Source organism: Choloepus didactylus, chromosome 4 (assembly GCF_015220235.1).
Source record: "Choloepus didactylus isolate mChoDid1 chromosome 4, mChoDid1.pri, whole genome shotgun sequence".
Taxonomy (NCBI): Eukaryota; Metazoa; Chordata; class Mammalia; order Pilosa; family Megalonychidae; genus Choloepus; species Choloepus didactylus.
In genome coordinates this window covers 156766623-156780390 of record NC_051310.1, presented here as the reverse complement: position 1 = coordinate 156780390, position 13768 = coordinate 156766623, and the positions used below count along the sequence as shown (strand labels likewise).

The window sequence follows — 13768 nt, the reverse complement described above, 5'->3', positions numbered from 1 at the left end:
AGATCAGAGAGTCCATGTCTAGTCTGGGGGTTCAGGGGAAGGCTTCCCTGAATAAAGAATAGTTGAGCTAAGATCCAGAGAACAGGCTGCTGTTCATGTGAAGGTTCACTTGAAGCAAGCCTGGAAGCTAGAACTGTTATATGGGTAGTGGGGGGGCACCCAGCTCTGCCTAATTCTCCTCCTGTGAATCAGGGTTGAGCCCACAGTTTGGTTTGCTAATGCTGCTGTTATGCAAACACCAGAAATGGATTGGTTTTTATAAAGGGGGTTTATTTGGTTACAAAGTAGTTACAGCCTGAAGCAAGGCAGGAAAATGTTAAATGAAGGAAAAAAAAACAGTAACTTCAAAAGGAAGGGACGGAATCGCAGCGCATCTGGAAAAATGTAGCTGGAAGGCACGTGGCTGGCATCTGCACTCAGCTCCGGTGTGTTCTTCAGTTTTCTCTTGGCTGCAGCAGCAGCAAAGCTCTTCTGTATGAGCTTATATAGGGCTTAGTAGATAATCAAGCCCACTCTGAATGGGCAGGGCCACCCTCCATGGAAATGATCTAATCAGAGTTATCACTACAGTTGGGTGGGTCAATCTCCATGGAAAAAATATAATCCAAAGGTTCCAACTTAATTAACACTAATACACCTGCCCACACAAGACTGCATCAAAGAACATGAGTTTTGGGGGCATAATACATCTAAAATAGCCACCCATCCACAGTGGACCGGATTTCTCATCCATCATATGAAGGCCCTGCAGTGTGCCCTGGATGGAGGTGGGATGGGTTAGGGGCAAGAACTGCACTAAGGGGAGAGGCAGGGGGTATAAAGCAGGTGCTTCTCAGGGCGCCCTTCTCTGATTAGGCCTCTGAATGGTCTGTTACGAATCAGTACCACTCCAGAACTCTTGTCAGAGCATATTAAATAACAGCAGTTTTTTATTATTATTTTATTATATATAGAAAAGGAGCCAAGGCAACTGGACAATAGTACAGAGCACAGGAGTTGGTGAAAGGGTTGGCTCTACAAAGTGAAGGAGCAGGCAGGAGCTGCCCTGGTTCTGGGGGCCAGGCCCAGCCAACTTCCCAGAACTTCCTGGAACCAGGCCGAGACAGGTATGTTGGGGGAGGGAATGAGTGGAGACCATGGGGACAGAAGGCAGAGATGGATGGTCAGGCAGTGAGTACTATCCTGTGGCTGATGAGGACAGGGTGCTGCTGGCTTGAGCCTCCCCACTGGACTGTTGGCCGGGCCTCAAGGTGGGCGTCAGCCCTGTGGATACTAGTGGGAGGGGGCATTCAGACATGGTCTTGGGTTGAAGGGCCTCCCTGCTCCCCCGCCTCCCCACCAGGGGCCACTCTTGCTCTATACTACATATGGGGCTTCAGGACCCAAGGCACAGAGGGAGACCCAGAGGCATCCCAGGTGGGAGGAAGACGGGGCAAGGAAGGAAGCACTTGGATGTCCTCTGCTTAGGCATCCAGAGCTGTGACATAGAGCAGGACAACAGCACCCCCGTGCAGAGGGGCTGGAATGTGGGGGCAGGCATGGGCTTATCCTTGGCCAGTGATTAGGACTAGCCACATGGCAATAGTGCCGACCTCGAACCTTAGCAAGTGGAGTCTGCAATGAGCACTGGGCATCAGCAGGCCTGGGCTCTGGCCTTAGCTGTGCCAGAACTTGCATCACACAGAGCTGTGTGACCATGGGCCAGCCACGTCCTTTCCTCATCTGTCAATGAGGGTTTTGGATATGACCTCTCAGATCATGGAGGAGATTCTGTAGGTCATGGGAGCTCCAGGACCTGTTCTTGGTAGTTAGGTGGGAACTGGTCCCAGCCAGACCCTGGTGGAACTGGCATGGGATGGGACAGGGAGTGGGGAGGGAGTGAGATAGGAAGACTATGTTCTTGCATGAAACTTACCCCTACAAACACTCCAGAACTGGAAAAGGCTGCTGGGAGCCTCTTGTTTACCCAGGGGAAGAGAGACTGCCCTCCCTTTGGCACAAGGAGGGAGCATGGCTAAGTGCAATCCCTTTACAACCACCATATGGGAACACTTGGCATGGAGAGAATGGGTGGCACTGGGCAACCCTTTATGTTCTTGATGCTGTTTCCTAAGGTGGGGAACGCAAGGCCTCCATGGCTTTTGCCTCCAGTCCTCAAGAGTGTTCTTTTACACTGTGGTCCTGTCCTGGGGAAAGCCCAAGACTCTGCCTGGCTGGCAGGTGTTAGTTGGTGAGGAAAGGATAGAGGGGGGGGAGTAAAGCAGACAGGGAGGCAAGTGCGACTCTCTGGCTTTCTCCTCTTCCTCTAGGGAGGGCAGCTCAGTCAACTGAATCACAGATCTCTTCCACCACAGCATTGAAGATGTGTGGCTGGTCGGCGTAGACATGGTGTGAGGCACCCTCAATCTCCTGTGGAGAAAGGAACCCACCGTAGTGGGATGGCTCTTTATTCAAGGGGCTGCAAAGTTGTCACACTGGTCCTTTTCACTGGTTCTTGCCTGCCCCCCATTAGCACTTATCAGAAACAATGGTCAACCTTTCTCCTAGATCTTGGCATTTTCCTGTGGGAGCCAATAAATCCCAATTGTCTCATTCTACTTCTCCTATGGCCCTGCACTGTATCTTTCCTTTTCTGTTAGCCCCACCACTGATCTACTCATTTCATCAAAAGGTCCAGGAAACCAGGGCCCATGGTGACATCCAGCCTAATTAAGCACACTCATTGGCAAATGAGGGTAAAGGGGGGTACAAAAAAAAGGGCAGGCAGAAGTGTTCTGGGAATGCTTCATGGCACCTTCACTCTTCAATGCTAGTGTTCTGGTTTTGGGTGGGAGTTACATGGCTGGAGAGGCAGCATGATGCTTATACCTGGCTACTGGATAAGGATCTACCTTTTAGTGAACTGGGCCACACAAAAGTAGGAAGTCCCAGATTCTGATATTACCAAGAGAAGCAACCCTTTCAAACCCACTGCCCTATCTCAGTCTGTCCTTTCCTTTTTCTCTGGAGTCTTTGATCACCCTTTCTCTTTTCTCTACTCCAAGGCTCATCCATTCTGACAGTCATTCAACATGCACTGACATTCAATTCATAGCATTTTCACCTCAACTCCCATTCTGGATGGCCCAACATACCATGTCCCGGACATAGGAATCCGGCCGCTGCATCTTCACTTTTTCCCCTGTGCTGGTATCTATCCAGGTGTTGGCCCCATAGATCATAGTGATGGGCATATCTTTTCGAATCAAGTGAATTCGCTCCAACATGGGGCGCCGGGCCCAGCCGAAGGACTCCATCATGGCTTTGAATGCCGTCTCACCACTGAAAGAAGAAAAATGGGGTTGAGGCAATTAATAGACTAAATCCCACAGCATGAAATGTCAACTTGTTGGTCTCTTCAGAGGCTGTATTCCTCTCAAAGTCCAGCACTGGACTCAATTGAAATGAGTACAATTAGTTGATGAATGACTGAATCTCTAGAGTTCTTATATCACATAAGAGAGATAGAGAAGACATCCTCATGAAAAACTCCATGGCAGTTAGAATTGCCCAACAATGGAATGAGTTATTTATTCCACAAAAATTTACGTGTCATGCCTTGGGATGGGAGCTCAAGACATTTGCACAGGACAGATGTAGTGCCTGCCCTTCTGGAGTTCATATTTCAGCTCATATTTTAGGAAGGCAGGCATTAAATAACTATATGATTATTTAACGTAAAATTTCCCAAGAATTATGAAAAAGCAGTTGAGGGATATGAGAACATAGACCAGGGGACTTAGACTGGCTGGGGATGGAGGGAGAGACTCAAGGGAGGCTTTTTTGAGGAAGCCATTTGAGGTGAACTTGAAGGGTGAGTACTACAGAACTAAGTAAAAGGGCTTCCTGAGGACATTCTGGAATTAAAATCAGTCTTAAGAGGACCCCGAGGACAGGGGCAGCAGGCAGCAGTCTGTCTAAGTGAAAGCAATGAATGCCAATTTAATCTACTTTATTCCTGTGCATTTCCTCAGGTAGAACTAACTGAGACCTAACATGGTCCTCAGACTTAAACACAGTGGTGTCTGACAGAGGCAGTTTTCCAGGCTAGTCTGTAGTTTTGCAGGGGAGGTTTAGGACCCTGCTGCTACCAGGCTCAGCCTATTAGTGTAGTTATATCCCAGTCTCCTTCACAGTCCTGGGATGAGGGAGAGCCTGAGTTCTGCCCAGACCACCACGAAACTGAGGGTTTTCCTTAAGACACAGCAGCATGCAGAAAATCATGGACTTGGAGTCAGAACAGATATGAATTCAAATCCTGGCTATGTTTTCTTAGCAAGTCATGTAACCGGAATATACCTTAATTCTCTCATCTATAATTGGAGATAACTATACCCACTCTATAAGATCATCATTGTAGAGAAAATGAAAATTTATACAAAGGCCTTAAGTTTAGGTAGAACTGGTAGGTACCCTCAGATATTTTCCCCATGGCCAAATGCCATGTTTTCCAAGGGAATGCTGAGTGACTGTGAGCTTGTCAGGGTTATAACTCATAAAAACTCAGGTGGTTATAAAATTGAACAATGGTGTTTGGGGGAAAGGGAGCTGGTTGTCACGGATGTCATCTTTGCCTCCTCTGGGACAGGAATGAGTTGCAAGATTATATACACTATGGCTTAGATCAGGAGGCCGTCAGGCCAGAACTAGTGTCAAGGTCTGGAGAAAGTTCTGAGGGATTGTGGGATTGAGATTGGAAGTGAGCATAGTGAGGGCTGAGAGAGGAGCTGAGAGTGGGGCGCTAGGAGGCTAATTGATTGGACCGTTGAGTTAGGGTCTCTAGTCTACTGCTCAACCAGGGCCCTCCAATCAGCTAAGCTCATACAGAATGTCAGATAAACATTTAAAGAGCTGTCTGGGTTTGAGGCCAATGCTCAGACAGTATTGCTGGAATGCTTATCCCTGCCTTCTCAGTTATGGGTTCACAGCGGGAGATGGGGAGAAGCCTAGAACGAGGAGGGCAGTGCTGCCTCCCAGCAGCTTGGGGTGAGGCCTCCACAGAGGTGGTGCCACCAGTGCAGCCTCATGCTATCTGCCACTCACAGGGCACCACCTTTGGGGACGATTACCTCTGTGACTCTGCCTCGGCTGTCAGAGCTGCCAAGTCTGCAGGTCAGAATCGTCATAGATAAGAACTTCTCAAGATTCCGGGGACACCCCAAAATCTCCGAAAGATGTGGAAGGAATTCCTGTTCCAATAATGTTATTTTCAAAGTGCCCATAATTACATTTAAAAATGCATACTTTTCCACTCAGCAATTCTATTTGTAGGTGGGTATTCTGTAAGTGTAGTTACATGTATGTGCAAGTCTGGGGCAGGAGAAAACTTTTTATTTTATAATCTTTTATATGGTTTAATCTTCTTTTTCTTTTTTTTTTTTTTCTTGGTCTTTTAAAAAATACTGTGTTCATATTACTTTTTCAATTAAAAAATATATATATATCATTTTTAATGTTTCCAGACTCTTGCCCATTCAGGCTAATTGCCTGTCTATAGGGAAGAGTAAGGCTCTTCCTCCAGAGATGGCAGCATGTTTAATTAATCTATTACCTTCTATATCCCTTGTGTCTACCTCTAAGGAATGTTTTGCTCCCCAACTGATTCAGGGCTTTGTGGAAGAAGAAATAAAGCACAGAATGGTCCTGAGACACTTCCTGAGTTTCCCGGCAGCTAGAACCTATCCACCCTGAGCTGGCCCCGAGAGTTGGCCTCACCTGGGATTCTGCGCGTTGCAGTGGTAGATGTACTCCGATATGGTATCATCTTCAAAGAAATCTGCAAACTTACGTTTGAAGTCTGGCCGGAATCGCTGCACAAGGCCAGGCCCTGGGGAGGGGATAGAAAAACATGGGAGTGGCCGGCCTGGGTTGGGGAGACAAGATTCTTCTGCCTGCATATGGTTTCAACAACTTTTACTGAATGCAACTCCTCCTAAGGGGTTGTTTGTTTGTTTTTAATATTTAACGGTGGCAGAAAGAGTCTACTGGGAAGCTCCAGTAGATGAGTTACTTGGTTGCCAAAGAATTTAGAAACAGTCTAACATCACTGAGGAACCAGATTTATTTTCAGTTCAATGAAGTACCCAGATCTTTTACTCCAAGGATTACAAGCCTCACAGGAGTCCATGGTTCTTTTACAGTCTGAGCTATGTTCTCCTTCTCCCTGACACCCCTGTGGCCTTTTAATCTTCTGAAGGTAGTGGATGAAACTAGATCACCTCCCAAGAGCCCTCTCATTTGCAGGCTGGTAACAGAATACGAGTGAAGAGTTGAACTTAACACTGGAGTCCCAGGCTCCGGGCACTGCTTTAGAGCAATCTGTTCCTTTCACCTTTCTTTATGGTAAGGATACCAGCAATAGGGGACCCAAATGAGATTATAAAAACTGGGCCTAGTAGTCAACTTCTGATCTCTCTCCCTCTCTTCTGGTTTTTTTCTGTTGGTGAGAAGAAAGGGAAAAGAGAGGGGCGAGAAGAGGCTCAGGAGGCACAGTGACAGTCCCATGGCCCTGGTGCCTCCTCCTCAACCTCCTGGCAGTTTTCTGAGGCTGCTAGCCAACCGTCCCAAACATAATAATGCTAACACCAAATGCATGGTCGGAAAAGGGGAGAGAGGTTAGAGCAGGCATCACCCTGGAAAAGAATTATACAGGGTCTGTTGGATTCCACAGTGCTGGGAACTCGGAGAAGGTCAGCTCCCTGCCCACTCACTCTTTCTTTGGCACCTGTGTCTTTTGCTATCTTTCCTTTTGCCCCAAATTCCTCCTACTTTCTACTTGAATGCTCACTTTTCTCAAAATCTAGAGCTATTCCATTAAAGGGCCTAGAGAGACACTTACTTAGCCTTTAGGAGTTAACATGTAATAACCTGGCTATTGAACGTGACTATCTATACAAAAGCCATCAGTACGAGATGGGCTCACCAGTCTTTTCCATAAATGGAATCTGCATTTCATTTCATCAGAGTATAAACCTGACAGTGTGCAGTGTGGTATAAGAAGGCTGGGAACTACCAATACTGGGGCTGGCTCCGCTCCCACCCCCTTGCCTCGCTCACTCTCTTTCACCTACACAATTTCCTGACAGATATTAAGTGCCAGGTGACACAGAGAGGATGAAGACATGGTGCCTGCCTTGAGCAGGATATGGTTTAGAGGGATTCACCTGCTACTGTGGGTTGTTCTGGATGCTCTTGTTCTGACTCCTCCCTGCTGGAGGTGCTGGATGAGAACCAGTGGTGGTTACTGGAGCTGAGTCAGCAACTAGTTGGTATAAAAACTCACAGGTATAGCATAAGAGCTCCTAACAGCTCCTTCCTCTCTCTGGGGGGCCTAGCCAAGATATGGGGCAGCTGTTCTGCTCCATCTGTCCCTTGCATAGGAAAGCTTTTTCCATGCAGATGAAGGAAAAAAGAACCTTTTGAAATCTCAAAGAGATCTGGTCCAAATTAAGAGCTTTAAATAACAATGCTGGGTCCATTCCTGCTTTTTATGTATGGTGGCCCTTTAACAGTAGTGGGTCTTCTAGAATGAGACCTTGGTTTAAGGGGATAGTTTCTTCATCTTCAGACTACTCACCCCAGGGCCCAGCTACTCGAAGAACAGCCAATGGATTGGAACGCCCCAGGACAGAGGCCACGGCTTTCAACCAGGTTGGGGGTGCACGGATCTCACTGGGGTCAGTTGGTCGGAGGGGAAAGCCCCATGGGTCCACCAGGATGAGGTGCTTAACTCTACATTAAAGGTGGGAAAAAGGGGAAGACAAGTTGTATTAGCTTGGTGGTACCATGACCCTTAAATCACCTAGGAAGGAGCTGACTATTAGAAACCAACACTGGAAAGTTCTCAGCAGGCAAAGAGTTAGATCATGAGGGAGACAGTCACTCCTCCTTACCTTTCTGGGTACTTAATAGAGTAAGAAGTGGCCAGGAATCCTCCTAAACTGTGTCCCAGAAGGATCATGCTGGGGATGCCCATGGTTTCCCGCCATGTCTCTATTGAGGTCACAAACTCATCCTCAGCCCCCACTGGGTCCCTTGGGAATGTTGGCCTTGAGCTTCGCCCGAAGCCAAGCAGATCGAAGGTGTGCAGTGTGCGGCGGGCACTCAGGGAATCCATGTTGAGGACCCAGAGGCCCACGCCGCCCCCAAAGCCATGCACCATCACCAGGGGGGTGCGGTCCTTTAGCTCGGGGCTCACGGTCACCGTCCAAATCTTGTTCTGGTTTGGGAGGGACACATATCGGGCCAGGAACTTGTTCTGGAGACCTGGAGAGGGAGGAATTCCAGAGTAAATCAGCAAGACATCATTTTGTCAGGACTCCATTCTAGATTTATCTTTCCATTCCCAAACCCTTTCTCATCTTCCCTACTCCTTTCCACAATCTCTAACCACACATGCTAAAGAGTTAGACTCCAAGCACAGCTTGTAGGCCATCTAGTCTGTATGTAACAAGGAGCCCTCTTATTCCTTGAGGCTGTTTGGACCTGGGTAGCAGTGACACCACTGACCCTACAGAACTCTTGTTCCCATCACTCTTGGGTGCTTGACAGATCACAGAATTGTCCTCACTGAGAGTATCTGGGGGGGGGGGGGGGCGGGGTAGCTTCTGACTGGTGTCCAGGCAGGTGGAAGGTAACAGGCATAGCCTGAGCCACTGGCTTATTCCTCTTGGAGAATCAAGTGGGGCAGGAGACAAAACAAAACAAAACAAAACAAAAAACCAAAAACGGCCGCTATGGGGGATAGCTTGCTCTGCTGGCTATGATAGCAGTCACATCAGTGAGCTGCATGGGTGAAGGAGCCTGGATCTGACACAGAGGTTTGAAGGCTGTGGCTGTTCTGTGGCTGGACTTACCTGGGCCAAAAGAGATAGGGTAGTCATGCTGGGGCAGTGGGGTAGGGTGGAGGAGATCATAAGAGGAAACACGGGGAAACATGGCCTGAGGGTCTTGTTTGAGCCAATGGCTAATGTGGCCCCAACCTAACACTGCCCATGAAAGCTGGTCTGTGGGAATCCCAAAGTCAAGGGTGACGCATCACTGGGTAGCATACAGAGAAAATGGTATTAGAGAATGTAGGATTGGTTGTCCTCAAGTGGTCAATCTAAGATATGCATGTTTGGAAGAAAAGAGAAGGGAGAAGAAGGAAGAGGGAAGTAGGAGGAAAAGGAAGGAGGGAGGGGGAGAATGTGCATGTCTGTGTGTGTTAAAAGTTGATACGAGCATTGACGTGAAATTGATGGGATGTGGCAGGAACCAGCATGAGGCTAGTGTGCTGGTTTGGATGTATTATGTCCCCCAAAACACCATGTTCTTGTGGGGGCAGATGTAGTAATGTTGATTAGGTTGGAATATTTTGATTAAGTTGTTTCCATGGAGATGTGACCCACCGAAATGTAGGTGATAACTGATTGAATTATTTCCATGGAGGTGTGGCCCTGCCGATCCAGCATGGGTCTTGATTTAATCACTGGAGTCCTTTAAAAACGCTGGCAAAGACACTAGCTGGCTTAGCTCAAGAGATGCTTTGAATTGTGGACCCTTGACGTTGGCTTCAGCCAAGAGAGACATTTTGAAGATGGCCATTGAAAGTAGACTTTTGCTTCTCCAGAGTTTGCTAGGAGAAACTAAGAGAATACCCACAGACACCTAGAGAGAAACATTCTGGGAGAAATCCATTTTGAAACACAACCTGGGAGCAAAGGAAGAAGACGCCAGCCACGTGCCTTCCCAGACAACAGAGGTGTTCCTGCCACCATTGGCCATTCTTCTGTGAAGGTACTCTATTGTTGATGCCTTAGCTTGGACACTTTTATGGCCTTAAGACTGTAACTCTGTAACCAAATAAACCCCCTTTATAAAGGCAATCCATTTCTGGTATTTTGCATATGGCAGCACTAGCAAACAGGAACAGCTAGGGAGGGAGAAGTCAAGGAACTATCATAGAATATGGTGCCCTCAGTATGAATCCCTTCCCATAAATCACTGACATCCTTTTCTCTCACCCCAACCACTGTTAATCAGGGAATCAGCCAGCTTCATGTACCAAGCTCAGGGCAGATGCTGCATCCTTCTTGGACCTCCTGAGGAAGGTGGGACAAGTTGTCCCTTCTACTTACACTGGAGGATCTTGGCTTCCACATTCTTCAGCTGAGACATAGAAGTGGGGCGCCAAGTGGGCAGCCAGCTACTCAGCCAGCCTTGAGGCCTGGAACAAGGAGAGAGAGACACTGATGGGTGATGGTAGAAAGGCAACATTGATGCTCTCAGCCTTGCTGACAGTTAGAAAAGATTATCAGAGTGCACAGTGATTCCCAGCCTCAGGGGACCTGCCCTCTATGTCAGGATCAGCAACTCCTTAGCTTTTGATAGACTGTTGCTCTTCTGGCAAATGGCTATTTATAACAAGATGTCCCTTGTTTCAAAAGATCCATGTACTGCACTTTGTAGTTTACAAAGCTCTTTCGCATTTATAATCTCATTTGCACTTCACAACTCGCTCTGTTACTGGTTATCATAATTTATGTTCAAGGAGATTAAAAGGAAAAAAAATAACTAATGTTTCAGTTATCCCTTGCCATCCCCAGGACTGGCTGTTCTTTCAGGGCAGGACAGACAAATTCTCATGCTGCCTGACCTCCCAGCAGGGCAATGGGGCTTGTGGGTGCTCACCTCCAAGCCCTGGACGTAAAGAACACCGTGTCAGTGCTCAGTTGGGCTCTCAGGTAATCAGTCCAACCCTGAACAATGAAATGGGGTAGGTGGGGACCAGGAGGGGGAGTCCTGGGTTTCATCCTGTTGTGGTTCACTGATGGGAGAAAAGTTACCTCTGGCCTTGCTTTCCAGGCGGCAAAAGGAGTAGAAAGCTTACGAATGTCCTCATATGTTCACAGATCCCTAAAAAGCCTGCTTAAAACACTTCAGTAACAACCCAACAGCTACAGAATACAGTCCAAACTCTTTAAAGGCTAACTTCAACTCACCTCTCCTACTTTTTTTTCATTACTCCTCTCCATAAACTAAATGGATATGAGTTTAAATGATCATATTCTTTTTATTTAGGGCCTGTCCTTGTGAAACATTGCAGACCCAGGTCCTAATATCTAGAATACTCTCACTCTTCTACTCTCATTTACCCTTCAGAGAACAGCTTGAACAACAAGGCCTTACCCAACACCCCACCACAGTGATTTCCACCCTGCTTGAACCCCTTGAATATTCGTCCATACCACATATGTAGCATATAACCTATGCCACCTTGCAATGTTGAGTATCTCTGAGATAGTAAAAGACTCAGTGGGATTAGAGCCAGGATCAAAAGCCAAAAAAGTATGGCACTGCTAAATACCAGCAATAAGATTCTGGGCATGTTATTTAACTTTTCTGCGGAGAGTGTCCTCATCTTTGAAAGGGAGATAATAATAGTATCTACATCATAGTGTTATTAAGGATTAAATAAGATAATGCATCTCAAGCATACAGAATAATGCCCAGCACAATATAAACTCTCAATAAATGTTCTTTCACCCCAGCTAAATCATAAGCTCTGTCTCCATTCCCAGTGTTTTACAAGTAGCAATTCTTAATGAATGTTTAAGGTTTGAAATAAATACTGGGGTTTCAGCTAAGAGTAGTGCATCAGTAGCTTTAGCCAGATGGAAGTTGTTAGCCTCAAATAATCTAATCTCGGGGTTAATAGGATCCTTTTTAATACTCTATTGGAATTCCTTATAGGTTTGGAGCAGGGGGCCCAAGGCCACAGAATTTTGCCAGTAAGAGACAAACTTTATCTCCACATCACAGAGGCTGTGACAAATCAGACCACAACATTTGGATCCCAATTGCCCTGAGTTTAGGAGAAATGTCCCACACAACAGCACACTGGGCTGCTTAGCAGGTAGTCTTCAGGGGAGCTTTATCTTTGCCTCTCTTCTTTACCAAAAATGTTACAAGTAAAACACTGGGAATGGTCCCTGGCACACTGTATCTGCTCAGTACTATTGGGGAAGTAAGGGGTAGGGTGGGGACGTTAAGGCAAGGAGCAGAGAAAGCACTTAGCCACGAACTTAACCTGGCAAGAGTGGTCGCTGCCCTCTAGAGCTCTTTCATCCCAATGGGGATAAAGCAGAAAGGGTCTATATTGGGTGAGACTTCTGTGCTGGTGAGTCCTCTGTGATCTTGAGCAGGTTTCCTGACTTCTGCGGGCACCAGCTTCATTTGTGAAAAGGAGCTGAACTACCTGCACCTCTTCCAGCTCTAATATTCTGTTTCCCTGAGCCATTTTAGGCATTGTAAATTTCCTCTTGGAACAGTCATCTTGGAGCACTACACTTTCCTGAGCAGTTCCTTCAAGCAAAGGAAGCTATTTATTATCACCACAAAGTTAATTAGCTTTGCAGCTGCCAATTCTGAAGCTCTGAAAAGGGGGACCACAGGATCCAGGAAAGGGCCTGTCCTCGTGAAATCACGGCTTGGTTGGGAGCTGAGTCATTCTCCAGGCAACTTTTCCTTTCTCCTACCAGACTGAGAACTGCTAGTCATACCACCTACAGGTGGCATCCCGGAATTGACACCCTTAAGACAGTGGTAACAAATCCCAGTGGTTCTAATTTTTGAAAACACTGTATCAGGAATATTGCTATGATTAAAACCATTGTAAACTAGGATCAGAAGGGGCTAAGTATCTCGGTGGGCGACAGCTGATGAACTTGCAACCCTAACCACTCCAGGCCAGTCCCAGGGCTGTGAAACCCTGGCTCTCCCTCAGGCCCTCTCCCGGCCGGGCTAAGGGAGGTTCTTCCCACTCCCCCGACTCCTGTCCCGGGGCAAGTTCAGACAAGCACGTGGCTGCTACTCCCGCACCTGCATCCCACAAGCTGGCTTTCGAGGGATGGCAGACGTTATCATTATGTCTAATCCCCGAGCACAGCGACTAGAGGCGACCGAGGAGCAAGCGGCGAAGACTAAGGTGGAAAGTCAAAATCACTGAACTGCAGGCAAGCGCGTCTGCCATCGCTCCCCCGGCTCTCCGCCGCCTCTGCTGGGCAAAAGCAAAGCAAGCAAACACAAACCCCAGCCCTCTCCTGGAGCCGACCTGAAACAGGAAAGGCGGGAAGGTGTCTAAAGCTGTTCCTCAGCCACAGACAGTCCCAGGACTATGGCCCAGGGGACAGAGAGAAAAATAGAAAGAGACAGGATTAACTCACTGCTGCTCCAGATCATCAGCCATAGTAAACAAGCACTGCCGGGTCGAGCTGAGCCAGCCCATCCCTCCACCTGACGCCAGCACCAGCTGACCCAGAGAAGTATCGGATAACAGAGTGGGGCGTGGCCAGCGCTGCTGCCGGGCCGGGAGGCGGGGCTGTCAGATGGCTGGGCGCAGGTTTTGAACCTGTGGAGGTCTGGGAGCAGGGGGTGAAGGGCTGAAATAGAAAGCTCGATAGGATTGGTTTGAGCTACTGGGGGCTAGTTTTGCTATGTTTTCGATTACTGGTATGTGTCCAGGCAGAGGTGTTCGGGGGGCCTCACAAAATAGGACAGTAATCTTGGTCACACTTTCGGGGGGCAGTGAGGAAGATAGGTGGTACTAAAACAACCGAGCCCCTCACAGGAACTACATCTGCCGTCAATTCTCTTATAATTAAAAAGTGACAGAACCTAACCCTGCACATTTGCACACACTCTTTGGGCTTCTCTTTTATGGCCCCTTCACAACCTTCCCCACCCCCAA

At 47.7% G+C, this 13768-nt stretch overlaps 1 protein-coding gene across 3 annotated transcripts; it reads right to left on the bottom strand.

Annotated features, from left to right (window-relative positions):
* Positions 1-938: 938 nt before the first annotated feature.
* ABHD4 (abhydrolase domain containing 4, N-acyl phospholipase B) lies at positions 939-13316 on the bottom strand. Of its 3 annotated transcripts, none has more exons than XM_037834519.1 (7): positions 13245-13316; positions 10158-10246; positions 7932-8304; positions 7616-7770; positions 5755-5866; positions 3135-3321; positions 939-2409 (listed from the first exon to the last, which is right to left on the bottom strand). In XM_037834519.1, exons 1-7 carry the CDS (start codon positions 13304-13306, stop codon positions 2320-2322), a joined length of 1068 nt encoding a protein of 355 aa, XP_037690447.1. In that variant the 5' UTR covers positions 13307-13316; the 3' UTR covers positions 939-2319. The 3 variants fall into 3 exon arrangements, with proteins under 3 accessions (XP_037690447.1, XP_037690448.1, XP_037690449.1); XM_037834520.1 differs by having other exon boundaries at positions 13133-13268; XM_037834521.1 differs by lacking the exon at positions 13245-13316 and adding an exon at positions 12110-13110.
* Between the last annotated feature and the right edge of the window lie 452 nt (positions 13317-13768).

Excerpts from the sequence above, each read along its gene's own strand:
- ABHD4 (XM_037834519.1), bottom strand. The coding sequence starts at position 13,306 with ATGGGCTGGCTCAGCTCGACCCGGCAGTGCTTGTTTACTATGGCTGAT. Across the intron at positions 7,771-7,931 it reads TCTATTAAGTACCCAGAAAG|AGTTAAGCACCTCATCCTGG; the intron begins GTAAGGAGGAGT and ends CCTTTAATGTAG. Across the intron at positions 3,322-5,754 it reads TGCAACGCGCAGAATCCCAG|TGGTGAGACGGCATTCAAAG; the intron begins GTGAGGCCAACT and ends TTCTTCTTTCAG.